Source organism: Accipiter gentilis, chromosome 30 (genome assembly GCF_929443795.1).
Source record: "Accipiter gentilis chromosome 30, bAccGen1.1, whole genome shotgun sequence".
In the NCBI taxonomy this organism is placed as follows: Eukaryota; Metazoa; Chordata; class Aves; order Accipitriformes; family Accipitridae; genus Astur; species Astur gentilis.
In genome coordinates, this window is record NC_064909.1 from 20,651,303 (window position 1) to 20,665,446 (window position 14,144).

Consider the following 14,144-nt stretch of genomic DNA (forward strand, 5'->3'; position numbering starts at 1 on the left):
AATTACCAAAGTGTCATTGGGATCAAAAGCTGGCCAATGCAAATCAGCTATTCCCATTCTGTTCAAAGGACATCTCTGAGCACAATCGTTTTAAAGGAAGCTCTACCACAAATGGAAACACTGTGTGTGAAAACAGCTTAAGGAGTAACACCTGCACCCATCTTAGGAACATGCAGTTTATTTTCATGGCTGCCTTTGCCTCTTAGGGCTGAAATGCCAGTCAACCTATGGATAACTGCCCTCCCATTACCTAGGCACCTCCTGACACGCAGCCCAGGTTAGAAATTAAGGAAAGTGTATGTAGATGTCATGTCAGGACACTGCTTTTCACATACCTTCTCCTTTGATCTTGTGTGGATACCCAATCACAGCTGTCTCAGGGACCTCAGGGTGATCAGCCTTCACAAAAAGTGAAACAAAAATACACAGAGCATAACAACTGCTTCAAGCCCTGCAGAGTTTGCGCCGGTTGCTCTAGGAACAAAACACCTTGCCATATCTCACCCTCCCCTTGGCAGATCCTGCTGAAAGCACAACAGGAAAGCTGGACATCTCTGGGAGTAGCATTTACTCACTGGATTGGCCCTGCTTTTAAACAAACAAATAAGTACTCTTACATACACCACTAAGCCCACTGCACACCAAGCTGAATTTGCACCAGCTGGAAACCTGCTTTCTCTTTCTTTGTCTGTGCTCTTGTGTGTGCATGGCTACGGTCCCAAGTGGTGACTGGCCATGGCCAAATCAAAAGCAAAACCAGTCCTGCATTGCTCTGTGACACAGAGAACTGTTGCCAGCAGAGCAAAAATGAAGCTGCCAACATCACAGTCCACATTTGACTGGTGTTTATAAGTGCCCAAAGCACACCAGAAGGCAGAAAGAATCAGGCTTCTTTATCTTCCCAGAAGGGGGAAGGGTTGTTTTGCTGAATGCATATTTTTATTATACTACACAACAATGATTTATTCTGTCACACTTCAGTTTAATTTAACATTCTTCTGCAGTAAGAAGACAATTTGGGTGTACAGACTGCAAGAAATCGCAGATCTGAATCCCACACCAAAGACTGGATTACACTATCTTAAATTAGATTAAAATATGAAACAAAACATCACAGAGCAATCTAAGCATATAAATATATTTGCATATATACATGCATACACATACATAGAGCAGGAGAGGAACTGGATCCTCTATCTACAATCAGAAACCCACACAGACAAAAAAATTACTCACAGAGGAGAAAGTAGGATCCTGTGTGCTATGCAAAAACAGCTCAGGTTTATCAAATGTCACATTTAAGCGCCATTTGCAGGCAAGACACATAATATAAAATAAATATTCAGGTCAAGCTTTGCAGATAAATGCTCTGAGGACTTTTTGTTTTCAATTCCCTGTGCTAATATTATTTTCTCTCAAAATGACAGGCTAGCTTTGCAGCTGACATGAATCAAGGTTGCTTCATATTTAACACTGCTGAATTCTCACCCATACTCAGCTAGTTCGGATGAGCAAGAACCACAGATTTGGGAAGGAGAGGTTAGATGGTAGCAGAGTGGAAGGAAAAAACAGGAGAGACAATCCCTTATGGAGACTGCACCAGCATCCAAAATTACAGCTGCAACAGTACAATGTCACTGAGAGGAAACACAGCTCTGACAGTTCAACTGCATGGACTGCCCACAGTGTGACTCCTCTTCTTTGTCTCCTTAATAAGGGAGCTGTTTCCTTTTGCACATTTGCTGTGCATCAAGCTGTGTGTATGCAAGGGTTTGAAGGCAAGAGACCATGTGCTTGTTTAAATTCACAAAGCTTCTTTGAAAGGGCCGCCCTGCCCCACAGATATGCCCTGTCAAGGGACATCCACCTGCTTGGTACTTACCATTGCGTCTTCTATCTCTGCCGTCCCAAGCCTGTGTCCGCTGATGTTAATGACATCATCCATCCGCCCTGTTATCTGATAATAGCCTTTCTTGGTCCTGTAAGCACCATCCCCCGTGAAGTAGTAACCTACAGCAAAGACACGCGGGTGGTCAGCAGCAGGAAGTGTGCCAGCCTGTTGCTTTGGGCTCTGATGCAGAACAGACTACGCTCAGGGATGGCAAAGAGCTTAGGGTGGATCAAACAGGTCACAGGGATTCCTAAGCTTACAGCTGCGTGACCTGCCACACACCATTTCCCACTTCTCTCTGCCATCCCCAACCTTCGTCTGCTCTGCCTGGGCTGTGCTGGCTCCTGGTAAGCACCTGAGCAGCACCAAGACAGCGGAGCGGAGATCTTTGCCAAGATGGGCAAAATCACTGCAGGCAATCAGCAGTAACCAGTGGCTGACATCCCTGTAGTAAAACCAAGTCCAGCAATACAACACAGTGATGGTTTGTTGGATTTCCAAAACCAAGGGAGTCTCTCTGATCTCCCTAGGCTTTACAGGCCTACAGCTGCACAGCAACTGTGGGTTCAGGCCTGGTGCATACAGCACTAAGATAAAACCATTTCAAATGCCATTTGCCATCATGCTGTAGGCTACTGGTCAAACTCAGGCCTGCTGCTAGCTACACCTCACCACTCATGGAAAACTACAACTGTTCAGCTGAAAAAGAAGGGTTCTATTACATTTTGTACATGGGAACACTGCCAAGTTTTTTTAATCACTTACACTGGTATGGATGAAAAGCCATTTTCCTTCCTGGCTAACAAATATTCAGATCTCAGATAACAGTCCCTCTCCAGCATATAAGCATCGCAGAAACACTGCTATCAGATTAGCTGAACCCCCTCCCCACTACAATAAGCATGGTGTTTGGAGGGTCTAAAACATTTGACGGAAACTGAAAAAAAACCAACAGTGGTTCCAGTTAACTCCAGTGTCACTGAGGACACATCTGGTGACACAGATTGTGTTGGCTCTTCATCAAAGCCATGCCCGCATCTGAATTGTGGCACTTCTAAGCAGCAGCAGGCAGCTTGTGCTGTGAATCTGAAGGTGGTTTTTGCCAGGACCCATTATTGGCCAATTAATGGACTTCCAGTCATGCCTCCTGCCCTTCCAAATCAATTAAACAACTATCAACTAAATATCAACAAAATTTCAGATGCGAACATGTAGTCAGTAATAAGGGACTATGGGGTCATTCAATTTCTTCTACCAGTTTCTCATTCTTATTTTCCAACTCATTTTGTACAATTGGCAGGATTGTCTCTCTAATTGTTGTCTACTCTGTAGCTTTCAAATCCCTTTCAGTTGCTCCCCTGAGTGAAGACAGCAGTCTTGTCCCATCTCCTACAAAAAATGTTTCCCTGCCACTTCTAATTACTTGCCAGATACAACTTGACCATGTTTTAAGAAGGAAGGATGTAACACAGTCTGTGACAGCAGGGGTGAGATTCAGTGACGCAGCAGGTACTTTCCCATCCAATATGCCTATTTCCAAGTGAGACACAAATGGCCCCAAAGAAAAGATATTTGGACTATAAAATTTGGGCATTAAAATTTTCTAAAAAAATACATTCCCTTTTGACAGCTAGAAAGGTCAACACTATTTAGGACCATTAGGGCATGCTTGCAACATGTGACACACAACCCCAAGCAACCAAGATCTAGCTGGTACAGAAATATCACAAAATTCTGCTGAAAATGTTCAGTGTGCTTATACCGCAGTGCAAACTGCCTTCCCTTGGCACTTTCCTTACCTGGGTAGGCTTTGAAATAGGCATCAACAAATCGCTGGTGATCTCCATAGATTGTTCTTGCCATGCCAGGCCATGGCTGGGCAATGCAGAGCGCACCAGACACATCATTGCCTTCTATAACCTTTCCCTGCAGGTTCAAGCACAGGAAGGACAATCAGGTGAACAAAATAGGAATGGTAAGGGCTTCTGTGTCATTGACTTGGCAAGAGTCACACTGTTGCTCACTGCAGACTGCTAGTGGAGGGCCACAGGTGAAGAAAATGAATCCACTCATGTGGCTACTTACACTGCCTGTATCATGCCTTCCTCACCCCTTGAGGCCAGCAGCACAGCAGATAAGACTAAAAGAAAAGTGAGTCCTGTGATTCTCCGGAAGGCAATGCCAGCAAAGATGTGCCAAGCAGCCAGAGGATGCCTGGGATGAGGCTAGCAGGGAAATGCCTGGACCCCTGCCTTCCACTTTCTCTTTTGTTAACTGCCACATTCCCTTACCAAACTCTCTTCGGAAGAGATTACATGCTTTACTGTTTAACAGAGCACTGGAGCGCAGATGGGGATCGCTCTGCACAGCTTCACAGACCAGCACCAGTTTTCTCACAGACACACACAGTTGCAGGGCCTCATGCCTTGCATTTCTCTTGGAAACCTCCACCAGTCCTGTCGGCTGCTCCAGTCTTGCCACGTCACTGGATGTTGCATGCGCTGCTCCAACTGTTCAGCTCCCTGGTTCCCAGGAGCTGTGTGACTTCTGACTTCTCTCATAAATGGAGGCAGCAGCTCTTAATCAGAAGCAGTGTAAGACCATAAAAGTGGTGCTGAAAATGCAAACACTCCTCTAGAGATTTGCAGTCAGCTTGCAATGCCTAGCTAGCAATCTGTACGGATATTTGAGATACACTCAATACATAAATTACTCATCTATTCTACCACTTTAACGGAGGAACAAGCATCTTTCCGGATCCTGTTCCTCTGCCATCGAAAGGTGATTAAGGCAGAAACACACACCAGCTTCTCTTTTGGGCACCCAGCACAGCCTCAACTCACATTCTCATCCATCAGCACAGGCACAATCCCAAAGAAAGGTCTCATAGCCATAGCTGGAACGATCTCAGCTTTCTCCTCTGAAGGCCGTGGGGCAATGCAGATGCCACCAGTTTCTGGAAGAAGAATAACGAAAAACAAAATATGTGGGGTCCATCCAATGCTGGATGAAAGCAAATGCCAGCTCTTCTTAGTTAAAGAAAAGAATAGCGAAGCCACCTTGCAAGAAAAAGCCACTGGGAAGGAATTATGCAACACCAAGTAGCACAGCCATCTGAAAGCAGCACAGACCTGATAAACCAAGAGCTCTTTGTGAATACAAGAAAAATGTCTGGCAAGCCAGGATGACACCACTAAGGCCCCTTCTGTCTACAGGGGACATTGTAGCAGGTAGACAGCGGAGAGCTGCAGGCAGGTCCCCCCTGGTGAGCTCAGATCAAGAGCTACTCCTACTCCCTATTTGCATGGTGCCTCATTCAGTGCTGGCTTCAGAAACCACTGCCCCGTGTACACCAGTGACAAACCACAGACTGTGGCCAAGCACCCACCTCAGGGAAAGAGCAGCTCCAGAGCATCAGGATCTCTGACATCCAGCTTAGCTCTTCAAAGGCTCAGAGGAGAGCAGTACGTGGTTCTACAGTGGCTGCCTTTGCACCAGACAGCCTGCAGACCCTGCAGCAGCAGCCATGACGTGTGCGTTCAACAGCCTTCCCACACTCCCATCCGTGGCAAATCCATCAGGCACAGGGAATACCCCATTGATTCAGCCCACACGCTCTGTTCCCTACATCTGGCCCTATGTCAGCTCACAGATAAACCCATTCCCCCAGCTACCAACCAGCAACGAATGTGGGCAGCTCTAACACATACTTACACCCTTGCAGGTCCTTCTCACGCTAACAGGGCTGCCTGGTGGCGGGGGACAGTACTTACCAGCCCCATTTCCTACCCCAGAAGTGATTTGACAGGGAAAGTATAATCATGTTAGGAGATTTATCTTCCAGTGCTGTTTTTACAGCTCTCTAAGGTTAGCATGAAAAGCACTTCAGGAGTCTGAATTACTATTACTACAAAGTATGAGATTAACCCACCCCTTACAGGCAGCTTGTGCTTATTTTCTATTCAAAATGGAACCTTTTAATCACCCTTTTTCATTCCTGCTGGGATGAACACTAAATCAGATTCCAACCTTAATCAGATCTTTTCTGTTCTAAAACTAATTCAGAAACGCAAGAGAGAAACAAAAAGAAAGGAGCATTAGGCTTTTAAAAATACAGCTCTATAAATAAAGGTATGTCCTGCCATGTGGAGAGTGCATTCCTCTACCAGCTTTGCTGAGGTTGTGAAAACTGAACCCGGGGTTTGGAAAAAGCTGATTTTGACCCTGATTTTGCATCCAGCTGCCCTGACGTAGCTATGAGGAAGGGTCTCTTTGAGGAAGCCTAAGCTCCAGACTTGTAGAAAATTTTCACATGTGGCTTACACATAAAATTATTTCACATTTCATTGATGGGCATGCATCTACTTCACATGTTTCTGTTTATTTTGAAAGGGTCATCTTGAATTTTATCAGAAAAAGAAAAAAGCACCCCAGACACCTGCTGTTCTCTGTTTGCACAGACAAAATCTGCATCAGAGCAGGGAACCTGATTAAACTGATGGTTACTCTTCCTAAGCCAGTACTCATTCTAAATACAACACTCCAAGCTATGTTTCTACATGGGTTTTGCCACATCCTACACATCCTGCACACAAGGCAGTAAAGTCATATTCCTGAGAGAGCTGCATGGTGGCAAGGATGCTTTAAAAATTATTTGCATGGTAAAGACCTATTTTAAACTGGTTTGAAAGTACCAATTTTAGCCACTGACATAACAGCTAGCAAGACTTCTAGGCTCTACCCTGCCCTTATGAAGTCTGTCTCGTTAGAGACAGAGCTGGCAGAAGAAAAGCTGTATTTCCACATTACCTGTGCCCATGCTGTCACCGTAGTGCAAATCCACACAGATTTTAACCAAGGACAGCAGAGTCTGAGCAGGGAGGGTGATGTATCGAAACAGGCTCCCCTCTGCCGTGGGTAAATCACCTCTGGCAGCAGGCTGGAGCATGTACTCTCTGCCATCATTGTCTTCACCATCACAAATAGATTGGACTGACTACTTTGGGGGGAATCCATCTCAGAAGCACCAGCCCAGTTTAAATTGCTGTAAGATGATGCCAACAACAAAAGCTTCCGGGACCTATTCAGAGATGTCTTTCAAAACCAGCTTTTGTTCACAGCTGCATACAACAGCTGTACTTTTTTTATAAAACCAATGACAAAAGTAAAAATACCTAGTGTCTCTTCTGCACTGTGAAGAAAGAACTACCCCTGAAACTCAAACACAGCTTTGGTTCTATTAGTGTTAATCATAGCACAGCACTACCCAATATTTTAACAGTAAGAGCCACTGGAATTTTTCATCTCTCTCATCTGCACATACCACACTACTTAAATTGCTTCTCATAATTGCTATCTCACTCATTTGCTCAGCCAAAGACTTTCAAGTGGATTCTTAAATTGCCATTTGCTGATCTTTACGCCTACCAGGCTTTATTAGCTGGCAACATGTTGCTGCTTCGGAGAGCAACACACCATAGAGGACACTGCATAAAACAGTACAACTAACAAGCTGTATTGAAACTGTATACCAGAGGTGACACTGCAGGACCACAACCAGCATCCATCAAACTGTTTCTATGATCTCCTTCCACGCTCCCTTTATATTCAAACGGTGTATATAATGTTTCCAAGATTAATTTGGCTTCCCCTTCATTGGAAGCATCAACTGTGGAGAAAGACTGATTCTACTTTCTAACAAAATCAATTTCATGAATATTTATCATTATATTAAGCTTCCAGGAGCTGGTAACTGTTTACCTGCAAAACTATGCCTGGATCAAGGTAAAATCAAGCACTCTGCACTTACAGACTGTCCAGAAAATGTTCTTTAACCTCTCACCTGACAGTTGTTGCTCCAAAAACCCAGGAGAAATTCAGTTTAATATAAGATCTAACCCTGTACTTAAGATGAAATAGAAGACACTGCATGCACACTGCACGCACCAGTTAACTGAAGACAGACAAACAAAAAAAACGTTAAGGCAAAAAAAGATTCTTCTCAACACCGTCACTGTACAGTCATCAATTGCTTCTCCATGGTGTTTTATTTCAGAGCAGTGAGGAGGAAAGCACACAGCACCTAGCCAGTCAGCTTTCCTTCTGCTCAGCATGTGAGAACCCAGATGGTTTAAGAGACCAGTAGTTGAAGTAGATAGTACTTAACATTGCTGCTCTGAATTCTGAGGTTGTTTTATTTCAAATCTGAAAATAAAAAGAGTCTGCAAGTCTGGTCTGGATTAAATGGAACTTGGTTGTGTGCCAGAAGCTAATTCATCACATTGAGATGGGCCACAGAGATCCTGAAGAGAAAGCCTGCTAGCAGAAATAAGAAGGAAATCAGGAGCAGCTTGACTGGAAAGGGAATGAATATTCTGCCCAACAGCAGCTAGAAATTTAAGAGCAGGGATGGCTTTTTTTTCAGCAGAGGCAGAATGCCAGCAGCTGTGCTGCATCCTTTAAGTCCATGGCTCCGTGGCAAACTGTGGTTCATGACTTGAGAAGGATGTATTGCAAGACACCTTTAGCAACTCTTGAACGTTGGTGCCCAGAAGAGAAGACCAGGTGCCGAGGAAGGAGCTGGGAAGGACCTGTAGGACTTCTTCAAGCGTGGGGCTCCACCAGGCAGCACAGCCCCAGCTGAAGTGCAGTGCTGTGGCCTCTCTCCACTGCTGGCTGGGGAGGGCAGGAGGCAGGGACCAGCTCCAGGGATCTATGAGAGCCAGTCACGCTGTCCAGCAGGTCGTAAATGGAAAACAAGCCTTAACTGGTGCACACAGCGGGGCCAAGAATGTTGCCAAAACAGAAGCGCACTACTTTTTGAGGCATCAAAGGTCCAGGGCCAAAGCAGCTACAGCATACTACTTCACTCCTGGGAGAAGCTGCTTCCAGGCAGCCCTGCTGGGTGACAGCCACTGTCCCCTACCCACCTGATGCACGGCCAGCAACCCTCCACTCGCGCCCTTCCAATCTGCCAGAGCAGCTGCACTAAGGTCCCTTTGACTACACAGCCTAGTTTTCCATCCTCCTCTGACCATTCCCAGGAAGGGAAAGCACACCTTTGTACAGATTATGGCTACATGGTGCTATAAATGCCTTTTCATGTTAAGAGCGTGTCAAGGTCAGTACAGTTGGATAAATAATTGAAAATGAGGTTTCCGATTCAAGCTGCCTACTCCCAGCTTTGCCCAGAAATTCAATCTCTGCCTCCTGCTTCTAGAACCAATTAAGATTTTCCAGCATTCAAAATACCAAAGAACATTTAGAGGGGAAAAGAAAAAAAAACAACATTGCTATTGCTTTTTTATGCTGTTAAATTACTATTATGTGCTGAACTCCCCAGTGACTTTCAAAAGCTGATCAAAGTGCCAGGAGGGTTTTTTTGACAGACTTGTTGGGTTGAATTGAAATGAATTAATCCTTCCCTACCCACGACCTGTCAATGGTCAGGGCCCTCCACACTCCCCAAGGATGCCTTTTACCTGTCTGCCACCACGTGTCCACGAGGGTGCAGCGCCCTTCTCCCACCACATGGTAGAACCACTGCCAAGCTTCGTTGTTGATGGGCTCTCCCACTAGACCAAAATAAGAAAGGAAGCAGCCTGAGACTCAGGGGGTTGCAGGCAGTTCATTCTCCCTTTTGGTGCACAACACCCTGAATGCGTGATCTTTAAGCAGAAGGCTTACAGCATTTTTGCTGGGACGTGCAAAGGACTGCAACGCATTCATGTAACCGAGCACTGTCTTTTTCCAGAAAGATAAAAAGGCAAGCAATAAATATCACTGAAAATAACTAATCAATGCAGGTCATATATAAGAACCTCTAGAATCCTAAATAGTGCAGGAAAATGCTGCTTGGGTCACCTACGCCAGTAAAATTCAAAGTGATGTCATTTACCATTGGATAAATATTTTGAGCAAAGAATGTGATCCTGCAAAATAAGCTAGGAAACAGGCAATCACACTACGGTTCAATGGCCCCAACTTCAGTTTATTTCTCCTTCTGCTGAGAAAATATTTCAGCAGACAGGGAGCCTGCTTTAGCATCTGTTTTTAACCACATCCCATCTGGTCAGCTGAGCTCCTCTGGTACCTTCATTTCACCAGCTAGAACCCCTTGTCTTTTTCACATGACGATTTCACACTCCTTACCCGATCCCAAGGTCCTCAAGGACGATCTGTCATATTTCTTCACCCACTCTTCTCCATAATTCAGCAGCAAGCGTATAGCCGTAGGTGCTCCATAAAACTGATTAATTTTCAACCTTTGTACCACTTCCCAGTAACGACCTGCAAAATCACAAACAGGCTTTTTATCTGTCTAGTACTGATGTACCACTGCAAACACTCAGCAGGAAGGTTAACGGCCAAAGCTAAAGCCATGACTACTGTGAGTACAGAGCAAAACCAATGGCAACTTTTTTTATTTTTCACCCTGGATGCACAGATGTTCCTGAATGTCATAGACACAAGTTCCAAAGAAATGGAGCTTACCTCCCATGAGCAGGCAGGTCACACTGGACAGGTTTCTAAATCTCCTTTGCCACACTGCCATGTCTAGCCAAACCTTTGCCCACCACTTCCTCACCTGGGTCAGGGTACACTGGAGTGCTTTCAAACAGGACAGAGGTGGCTCCATTGCAGAGTGGTCCATACACAACATAGCTATGTCCCGTGATCCAGCCAATGTCAGCCACACAGCCAAAAACATCGCCTTGCTGGTAGTCAAATACATACTGCAAAGATAAATGTAAGGCCAGCTGACTTTCTGTTGGCAGGTGCACAGAGCTTAAAGGTAAGGTGCTGGACTGGACATCCAAGTAGGAGCAGGAGAGTGCACAGGGCAAATGGAGCCAGGCATGTAGGACGGAGCAGCACAAAGGCCAGCCCAAGGTGAGGAAGCAAGTCAGAGGGACTAGTACCAGAGCTCCCAGGCTCCTGACTGTTTCTGCAAACATACAGGGAGCATGACTGTACGAGCAGCTGCTCAGATTGGAGCAACAAAGCTACAACCAAAGCCCAGAGCCCTGGATACCTAAGGTTGCCTACTCCAGGCAGTTCACGTGGGACAGCTGACCCTGAACTGCCAGGAAACTGCAGGCCTTGGAGGCTCAGACCCTTCACCAATATCAACAGGTTTACATGAGAAAGCTGGAGAAACTGAGAGGTGTCCATGAAACATTTTCTGAGAAATGTTCTTAGCTGCTCAGCTTCTCTACCAGTGTATATCGCTTGCCAGGTGCTACACTCTCCCTGCTCATCAAATTGAAGATAAAGATCTTGGAGAACTCATTGTCTTGTCTTGGTTATGGAAAATGCTTCCCACTGTAAATCTAACTCCTCTACCATATGGTGAAGAGGTCCTGACTCATAAGGCAGAGTCAGCTTTATGTTTTAAATGAAAGAAAGTGGATCGGAACTAAAAGAAAACCCCATGAGTGTGTGGCGAGTGCCACACATGAGTGTGCAAAGACCACAGAGGCCACACAGGTCAGCTGATCCCTCTACCTAGGAGAGCCAATTCTCACCTTACTTTTGCAAGTGCCTTTCCCTCTCAGGCTCTGAAGTACCTCTAAAGGGACCACAGCTGCATACGGTGTCTCCCTGCATGTCTGCACCAGGGTGCAGGACCTACCTTCTGGACTAAGAAAGAGATGCCTTGGAGATTACACTGTCACTTAGAAAAGCTGACATAACAAATACCCTTCATGCAGAGAAGTCCAACACTCACACATTCAAATCTTCTACAAATTCAATTGTGCCAACCTAAAGAAAGAAAGCCTCTGCCTGAATTGTGTGTGATTACAAACAGGGTGATACCCCTAAAGCTGGATGGAGATCTTTCACTGCAGTCCTCTCCACGTTTCACTGTTACCTTTTCATATGCAGAGCTCAGACCAAAAGCTTCAAGAAGCAGTGCCTTGACTTTTTTTCTTTTTTCATGAGAAAGAAGGTTAAAATATTTAGACTAGACCACATAGAAAAGCAGCGCAAAGGTGCAACCACAGAGCATGAATGTAATTTTCAATCTTCAGACAACAAATGCTATGCAAAGAGGTTGTTTTAAGAGTCCAGATCCTCTCTGAAATAAAAAAGGCCAGCATGCCACTGCAAAATACTACAGTAATATCCACATTACCAATGCCAGTGAGATACTTACCAGAACCTCCTCAGCTGCATAACTTTAATGTCCACACATTCTGGCCTGCAACACTAGCATGTTTTAAATGCAAAAGTAGCAGCACTGCAGTTTCCCTCCCTTCGTAACTCCAGGCTCCGGTTTGCATAGTATTATATTCCCCAGGAATAAATCCTGAAGATTAATTACACATTCTCAGACATTTGTCAGTTTGTTTACACCCAAATTGGACAGCAAACACAGAATACAGCACACCTCACCAGTCCAAGCCCTTCTCATTACTACTGTCGGAAGGTAAGTGAACCTCTTCCAGAGGATGCAGCTGAGTTACCTTGTGCGTGAGAGCAGCATACAGCAGGTATCCAGCCTGGGTATGAACAATTCCTTTAGGTTTCCCAGTGCTGCCCGAGGTATACAGCATGAAAAGCATGTCTTCACTGTCCATACTCTCTGGAGTGCATACAGAAGCTGCCTTGGCCATCTCCTAAGGAAAAAGAGGTGGTAATGACAAAAAGACTTTGGCTATATGGAGCCAACCAACACTCCATCTCCAAGTATGTCAGCAGTGTCCAGAGACAAGAGCCACTGTTGCTGCTGCCCCCTCACAAACATCCATGGATCTATCATAGGTTATATGCGCTCACCTTGTGTAAAGGTTCCTGCGGACGCGTAGCACCTAGCCTTTCCACCAATACCTCTCCTAGGTGCAGAAGTCAAGGGGAATTGGCCAGATAAAGTAACATTTCAAGAAAAAAATGGTAGGTCATAGCTTACATTTCAAGCCTTTGCAAGCTGCTGGTAGAAAACCAAAGTGCAACTGCAAACATGAACCACACTTGACAGCAGCAGCAAGGCTGACTGGATACTGTTTAGGACCCTCCTTTTGCTTTTACAACTGCAGTGCTACAGTTAAACTGTGCGTTCTTCTCCCTTCCCTGGCCCCAGCAGTGGATGACCATCCTGTCCATTTGATCCTCAAATTCTAATTGCTCCTGCCCGTGAGAAGGAGAGTGCTTTACTCTCCTGCCTCTGTCACTCTCCTCATACTCCATTTGGCCAGGTGGGCGAGATCCTGTCCTCATCCCTGCAGTCAGAACCATGGGAGAGAAAGATGCAATGTCCTACTAAGCCACAGCAAACTTTTGGTCCAGCTTGTGTGCCCAGTCCAGCAGAGGAAGGCAAAATAATGTGGTCTGAAAGAGATGCTTGTGGTCACTAAACCTTGTAGCAGCAGAGGGCTTGTCTGCCCAGACCGTAGATTTTTCAGAACGAGGTTGAACATTTTTCTTATGCATGTACAAACTTGGAATAATCATTGTGTGTTCCAGGTGCTCAACATATGGCTGTAAAAAAAGCACAGCTGGCTTGGTTCTCTCAAGCTCTGTACTGTCCTACATGAATAGTGATTCCTGCAAGCGTTATTAGGTGGCTCTTTGAAGGCATGTCTAGGTACTGCCTTTTTACAAGTACACACTGTAAACACGCTGTATTTACAAGTGAACACCACCAATGGCAGGTCCAGTTGTTTAAAAGTGTCTGACAAACAAAGCTTAACAAAATATGAAGAGCTGATAGGGTCAGATGTAATTCTTAGCCTCTGAGTTACAGCACTCCTGCTCATCTCAGGTATTTACTGTGACATTTCAACACTGCTAATTGAGACTGCCTTGCCAGTTTTTGAAACTAAGATGGAGTTCTCATACTCTCCATTACAACATGAACTTAAATTTTGCCGTAAGCCACTGCACAAGATCTGGAAAGCACAACTGCTGTAAAGATCAGTAATGTCAGAGTTCACAGCATTAATGGTTTAATTCTTGTTACGTTTCACACCCTACAACTGACAACAGGCTGAGCTCAGCTCCTGGATCACCAAAGCACCTCAGGCTGTTTACAGTCTAAGGAACATCATCAGAATGTGCTTTGTGGAGTAAGAAGGAGTAAAACAATTTCCGAATAAAACCTGCCTTGTCTGTTTAACTTACCCTAGTAGTTGCTCCTATCTCATGTGACCAGCACAGGGACTCCTGAGTAATTATCTTGGCTGCACATGGGTGATTTCCAGGCATTATTACAATGAGTAGTTTCTGTTTACTGCTGCCGGCAAACTGATAA

General features: G+C 45.1%; 1 protein-coding gene across 6 annotated transcripts in view; it reads right to left on the minus strand.

Annotated features, from left to right (window-relative positions):
- ACSS1 (acyl-CoA synthetase short chain family member 1) overlaps window positions 1-14,144 on the minus strand; it is a 38,211-nt gene that overhangs the window by 6,663 nt on the left and 17,404 nt on the right. For all 6 annotated transcript variants that reach the window (XM_049834026.1, XM_049834025.1, XM_049834027.1 and 3 more), the window contains 8 exons: window positions 12,361-12,513; window positions 10,479-10,626; window positions 10,043-10,180; window positions 9,373-9,465; window positions 4,735-4,847; window positions 3,691-3,817; window positions 1,883-2,010; window positions 336-399 (listed from right to left, as the gene is read on the minus strand). In XM_049834026.1, coding sequence (XP_049689983.1) covers window positions 336-399; window positions 1,883-2,010; window positions 3,691-3,817; window positions 4,735-4,847; window positions 9,373-9,465; window positions 10,043-10,180; window positions 10,479-10,626; window positions 12,361-12,513 — 964 coding nt within the window. The remainder of the gene's footprint in view (window positions 1-335; window positions 400-1,882; window positions 2,011-3,690; window positions 3,818-4,734; window positions 4,848-9,372; window positions 9,466-10,042; window positions 10,181-10,478; window positions 10,627-12,360; window positions 12,514-14,144) is intronic.